General features: G+C 41.5%; 1 protein-coding gene across 2 annotated transcripts; it reads right to left on the bottom strand.

Moving 5' to 3' along the window:
• Positions 1-3,655: 3,655 nt before the first annotated feature.
• On the bottom strand, positions 3,656-6,709 carry ctxn2 (cortexin 2). Of its 2 annotated transcripts, none has more exons than XM_004543490.3 (2): positions 6,366-6,709; positions 3,656-5,462 (listed from the first exon to the last, which is right to left on the bottom strand). In XM_004543490.3, the coding sequence occupies exon 2, from the start codon at positions 5,391-5,393 to the stop codon at positions 5,148-5,150; it is 246 nt and encodes an 81-aa protein (XP_004543547.1). In that variant the 5' UTR covers positions 5,394-5,462; positions 6,366-6,709; the 3' UTR covers positions 3,656-5,147. The 2 variants fall into 2 exon arrangements, with proteins under 2 accessions (XP_004543547.1, XP_004543548.1); XM_004543491.3 differs by having other exon boundaries at positions 6,393-6,709.
• Between the last annotated feature and the right edge of the window lie 313 nt (positions 6,710-7,022).

The following is a 7,022-nucleotide window of genomic DNA, read 5'->3' as shown; positions in this document are numbered from 1 at the left end:
TGACTTCTGAAGTGCCTTTAAAAGACCTTTTAACAGGTAAACTTCCTTATTACTGATACACCACAGTGATTTATGCACCCAGTGAAAGGGTGGCTAACGACTTGAGATCTGACCTTGGCTGTATTGCGGGCTGACAAAGATACTCCAGCATGTGTTTCTATATCTAAGTTGAAAGGAGACAATCAATTGTTCATTGCCTATCAAATCAGTGTTTCAAAGTTTTTATGGTTTAACACATGAATGATACTGACTGAGTCATGCTGAAGAAAAATTTCCATGTGGAGTGTAAAGATCTGCACACTAGATCTCTCCTCTTCCCTTCTGCCTCCCCATCTCGTTTTTTTTCTTAATCAGACTCAAAAAGCCTTGTACACCTAATAAATAATAATAATAATACTAATAATAATAATAATAATACATTTTATTTAAGAAAGCGCCTTTCAAAACACTCAAGGACACTGTACACAAGCAATAACAACAACAAACGTTATAATTTACAAAATAGTAAAGCTAAAACGTAGAGCAAATAAATAAAATAAACTAAAGTAGCAGGATGGAAAAGTTTATGTGGATTAGGCTATTGTGAACAGGTGAGTTTTGAGTCTGGACTTAAAAAGAGGGAGGGAAGTGAGGTTTCTTATCTCAGGAGGAAGGGAGTTCCAAAGACGGGGGGAGAGCAGCAGAAAGCCCTGGACACTTTGAAGCTTATGGATAGATTTTTGACTAAGACCAAAAAGAAGAGAGTTGCAGTAATCGATCCAACTAATAGAGATATTAGTCTTAAGCTTTGAGACACATGTTCATTCCCAGGTTTACAGTGTTTTTGGTGGTTAAACAGACCCAGGCCTTGTCTCATTTTACACTGCGGCTTTCTTATTAGAGTCAGTGATCCTCAGGCCTTGCTGACTCTCCCGCAGCCGGGACATGAAATTGCTGCGATTCTTTTTTATTATCCAGGCTGCTTGACTTTTGCCAGATCTGCTTTAATAAATTCACAGTATACAGCTTTCCTCAGAGAGCTGTTGAGCGGACACTGTGAGCCTGTGGTAGCAGGTGCATATGCACCAATTTGTACAGAGAACAAGGGAGTCTGCACTCTCGTTAACATCCAAATCACTTGAAAAAGGCAGAAAACCCCTTTGCATAATCTATCAAGCCTGCAATGTGAAAATATTAGCAGACAAGATTCTCGGCATTACATCTTAAACAGGAAGCAATAGACTGCAAATTAAAGAGTGGTCAAACCTTTTAGCTCCACTCATCTATTGCACTAATTGTACTGCATTATGGCATTCAGAAACAAAATAAGTGACCTGGACTCAAATATGGTCTATTTAAAAAAAAAAAAAGACAAGAAAATTTTAAGTGCTGGATAAATGTTCTCTCTTTTCTATAATCTAGCAAAGACCAAACGTGATCCTTAAAATGAAAAGGAGAAAAAGTCAAACGCGAAATAACTCGCAACTTCTGGCTTTGATGGCTGTAATGTAGCCTTTGATCCAAGAGTAGCAGCACTTCTCTGAAAATTCAGCTTTTTTACATAACTACTACACATAGAAGTGTTTTCTTGCAATATTAAACTCAGGTAATATATACCGTTTCATTATCATTAATAATAATGATAAATATTCAGGTAAAATAAACTTTCTGTATATATATTATCTTGATCAAATCAATTCAAACCACCCTGGTTTGAATTGATTTCAGTGTTAGCATTAACATTAACTTGCAAATAACTAAGAAAAGGGTATCCAAGAATCAGTTTTTTTTAATCATTTAAAAGTAAATTATTAAAGAACCTTTTAATCATTAATAACCATTATCAAACAATGATATATATCGAGGTAGGTAATCATTGATATGTTCATTCAGACAGGCTTCCACAGTTGTTCAAAGCGCTTATTTCGAGCCTGTCCACATTAAGATTATACATGCAAAAGCAACCCAGCAAACCCAGCGTGAACTGTGAAAAGATAAATAAACACCTTGAATATTTTTATGATTTTGAGTTTTCTATACAACGTGCCATTTTTAGCACCACTGTTCTTGCAATTATGCAATTATGGGGAGGCTTGTCAAATTATGTAACTTATGTAACTCAAGTCACGAGTCTAAAATTAAATAGTCTTAGATAAAGCATTAGATCTGACCCCAAGGGCACTGACAATAACCAGTGCAGTGTTAAAATGAGGCATTTAAACTACAGTATTCACCTCACTAAAATGATTTCCTAAAGCTCTTGTACTAAAAGCAGCAGATTGTGTTAAATTGCTTTTGGTTTAAACAAAAATGTAACTTTTTGGATCTTCTGGCCTTAAGGTCATAGCTGTGAGGTCTGAAGATCGCAAGTTATAAAACTAATGATCGATAATCAGCAACGCTAAGGTACGTTATTCAGCCATGCCATCAACACATGATCTGTGCAATAATAATTTTGTAATCATTCATCAGCTCCTATTTCCATCAAACCCAGGAGCCAAAGATCCAAAGAACTGTCTCCTTGTTTTATTCCAGTCAATGAAGGGATAGCGATTTATAGTGTTTAAACGAATAAACGACACCGTCCGAGCTGACAGCAGAGTGACATATTACAAGACAGTGCGACGCAGAAACGCTTCGAAACACTTCCTGGGTAACCTTTGTTAGAATGTCGGGTTCATTTTTCTTTTAAGTGGTCTTGAGGGCAAATTGGGCCTTTTCCTGCTAAGAATAGATTTAAGATAAGGGTGTCACGTAGGTGACAGAGATAATGGTGCAATAATGATTGCATTCCTGACAAATGATGCGTGTCAGAGGGGATGAACAGGGTGGCCTTTCATTGTAAACTGCATGTGGGTTCTGCAGATCTGCTTGCGTCTGCTGTTGCATTAGCCCCCATTTCTCTTTAGACCGTACCATACATGCACATGCATATCATCATTTTCTGCATGAGGACCTATTTGTAAATGTTTTATTTAAAAATAAAATAAAAGTCTAACTGCTTCTAAATCTCTGATGGCATCAGCCACACAGGGGCGTGGCTGAGGACTCTAGGAACAAAATGCCTGCTCAGCAGGACCAACCATGGGCTTACCAGGAGCAGGGGTGTTTTAGGTTTAGTTAGGTTATTCTGTGCTTAGTTAATATTAGTGTGTTTTTGTTTTCCCCCTATTGTGTGTAAATGGTTTGGCCAAATCATTATAAAAGCTACCCTCATGTCTTTGTAATTAGGTCAGTTTGTGAGTTAAGTTGTGTCTCACTTTGTTTTATTTAAGTTTCTGGAAATTACTTTTCGTAGAGTTATATTTAGTTGACCTCTTTTATGGGCCTGTTAAGTATGCTTTTGAATTTTGGTAATTTTGGACTTTTTGAGGGTTAAAATAAAGAAAACCCTTTTTGAAGATACTTTTTTTTGCCTGTGTCCTCTTTGCTTTGGCTGCTTGGTCCCTCACAATCTCCAATATTAGCCTGTGGAGCTCTCTTGCTCCCCTTCCCTCTGTTGCTGCAGCAATGTTGCAAAACTGCTCTCCTAGCTTACGAGCGGGCCATGTAAAAAGGCTTGAAATTTTGTAGCATGTAGCGTGCTCACATGTAAAACAGATCTCCCCGCATAAGAAGCAAGAGGCACAAAACACAAAGACTTTGCAAGCAATATTTTAAAGTGAAGAAAATTCTATTTATTTTTACATCATTGGATCCAACGAAAATCAATGAGAAACCTCCACCACCAGCTGAGCAAGCGACAGGCCTGTCGTCATGATATGACACTCAAGCACACACACACACACGCACGCGTACGCGGGCACGCACGCACAAACAGGTGCTCTAATGTTTTCTAGATGAAGGCACATAAACCCATTGAAGGTCACAGTAAGGCAGAGTCACAGCGCTAAGGAGAAACCGTAGACCATAGAAATTAGCAAAGGAACACTCCAGACTTTGAGCAGTGGGCCGAATTACAGAATCTCTGCTTAGGACTGTTCTCTCTTCCTCTGTCTGGAAGAAAGACTGGAGGTGAGACCGAAACTACAGGAAAAAGATGTTCAGGTGCAGCGGGACGCACATCCCACACCTGTTTTCCATGTGACCTTTTCCTATGCAGGCAGGCGAGCAGTGAGAGTTTCTCCTTGTCGTCAGAAAACTAGCAGTGCTGAGAATGAGGAAGTCCTTCCAATTTTTTTTCGTCCTCATTTCGCTTGAAAGCTAAACAATGGAAGTAATGCTTGACAAGTCATAGAGCAACACTGCCACATGTATCAAAGTAAACAGTTGGGGTTGTTTTTTGTTCCTTTCACTCTGACACGTGATTGTGGCAGGATACAGTATACCATCATTCAAACAAAAGCAGCAGTACAAACTCTTGAGAGTTGATTTTGCATCATTTAGAAACAGTAACACCATAATGTAAATCACAGTTTGTCGTGTTGCCTTTCATTGCATGACTTCAGAGAACAAGACACCACAGAAAGGGACCGAAGTGCACACACACAGCAGCAGCAGCATCCATTTGGATCATCCACAGATTGGATTTGATTAGTCTACAAAGCACTAGTTAGACATATTACCCTGTATCCACTCGTATACATTCCTGTGCAGAACAATTTAGCTGTGCAGAGTTTCAAACACTCTCTCTCTTCCATTCTAAGTTCACATGAGGAATCTTGTCCCTGAGTCTTCAAACTATATCGTAAAAGATCCATTGCATCCTAATCTCCCACCCACTTCCATGAACATCCATGAACATCCATGAACATCCATCTCTTATTATCTATCTACAGACATTCATTCATCTCGCAGGTATGGGTTAAAGGGAGCTTCAGCCAAGTTCTGTGTAAATCGATGATTTGAAATACACACCCCCTGGCAGAAGGGCGGACAATATGACCACCTCGCACACTCACACGCATACAACAAACATGTAGTCGCACACGGACACTGAACAATTCACACACATTAAACAACACACGTGGCTTTGCTGTTGGAGTTTGGTATGCCACAGTAATGTCTTAATGGCGTTTCAGCGTGCAATGGTTGTGCGGAGCTTGTGTGCGTTCATGTTTGCAAGTGTGTGTGTGTGTGTGTGTGTGTGTGTGTGTGTGAATATGCATATGGATTTCCATGGACACTTCTTGTTTGCCAGGACATCTACTGATGCGTGTGTCCCTGTGTTAAGTAAGGGCGTACTCAAACGTCCCTTTCTCCAGCCCCTCAATGCCATCAGCCCAGTTGGAGGAGGGCATACTGCTGTAGGGGTCCAGCAGGATCCTGAAACACCTTACTATTAGCAGCCCCAAAAACACCAGTAGCATCCCCACAAAGGCAAAGGCTGTCTTCTGCTCCAGAGTCAGAGAGTGCGCCATCATGTCGTTTCCGCTCATGGCAGCAAGGGAGTGGTTGTAGTGGACGCTGCTCATGGTAAACCAACATCTAGGTGCCTCATCTCTCCTCTGATAGGGTCAGGCGTTTAGAAGCCTGCATGTTACCTGGACAGAGTTTAAATGATGGTGTCAGCTATCGGCCATCATGTCTTGTGAGCAGATCCATTTCAATCAGTCTGTTTAAGTGCAACAGTTAATGCATAGACTGTAGAGAAATTCATTCAAGGTTTCCTGTATCTACATAAATGCCTCTATTGAACGTTTGAAGATTGATCTCTCTCATTCTACAGATCACCCCCACCCCCCCTGTAAATTTTGCAAAGAAATTAAAAAAAAAAAAAAACAACCCCAAAACCCAAAGAGCATACGTGAACCGAGGAAAGAGACAGGCTCGACTCACTGAAAGCGAGGCATCACTACATGTCTTTAAGTCAGGTTAGAATTACAGTGTGTCGCAGTGCATAGCCAGCCGTTACACATAAGCAAAGCAGTGAGGAATGAATGACTACATCGCATCTTGTGAAGATGTGACGCTATATATGTTCCGCTCACAGGAATGGAATCTCTACCTGTTGCATGTAAGCAGATGCCTGCGCGACAGTGCAATTCCATTAGACAGTGAGAGGGAAACTGTAAATGACCAAACATAATCAAAAAATTGGTGTGGTCACCCAAGTGGAAGTCTGCACTTTCCCAATCCCCCAACCCCAACCCCAAAATCTTTCACATGAACACAAGCAGCAGGTGGCCAGAGTGAGAGGACAGGAAGCGGTGAGGGGGTAAAAGAGAAGGGGGATACATACAGATAGGAAAATGAACAGGGAGGACAGGGAAAGACAGACGAGGAGGAAGGAAGCAGAATGATGAGGAGGACACTGCACAAGTGTGGATGGTGAGAGAGAGTGAGAGAAGAGAGAGCGAGGCAGTGAGGTAAGGTAAAAGAGAGAGGGACTGCATTGACAGATTCTCTAGTGAGGATGTCTTAGGGAGAAAAAACAGGCGTCTCACCATCATTATCGTGCCATCCTTACAGACCTGTTGCTGCTGTCTCTTCCGAACAACTCCTCCTTCTTGAAGCCTTCAGATGTATATCCATTAATTCATCCATTCCTGGCATTCTGGATGTGCTAGGCTAACTGCTCATCTAACCAAAAAGCCAGAGGTGAAGAGATTAAAACAGAGGAAGGGAAGCGGAAGGCTGGATCTAGCTATTATATGTCTATTCTGAGAGATAGAGCTCCTGTCCTCATGCTCCTTTACTTGCTGCCCGCTGCTCATTATCATTCTGTTTCTCTAGCTCTCTCTCCAGAAGCACGCGCGCTTGCTCCTGCTGCATGGCAACCACTTGTTAGTCTCACTCAGCTGCTCTGCTGCCTCAGTCATTCACAACATTCCCTCCCACCCCAACCTCAGCAGCACCAGGATGAATGCAGCAGCATAAACAAGCAATCTGCCTCATCTGCTTCTTCTCTCTTCACTGTTCCTTCTCGGGGCTTATTTGGGGGCTTTCTCCAAAAAACAAAACGTCTCCAGCAAAAATCAAACAGGGATCTCCTGCTTTAGCAGGCAGGGGGAGTGCTCCCTCTGACTGCCTCTGGGCTGTAAATGCTGCTGCAAAGGTATTTTTGGTACAGCACAGCACTATCCTTCAAGCCGAGTTTGATG

Source organism: Maylandia zebra, linkage group LG1 (genome assembly GCF_041146795.1).
Source record: "Maylandia zebra isolate NMK-2024a linkage group LG1, Mzebra_GT3a, whole genome shotgun sequence".
NCBI classification, from domain to species: Eukaryota; Metazoa; Chordata; class Actinopteri; order Cichliformes; family Cichlidae; genus Maylandia; species Maylandia zebra.
This window is presented reverse-complemented; position numbering and strand designations above follow the sequence as displayed.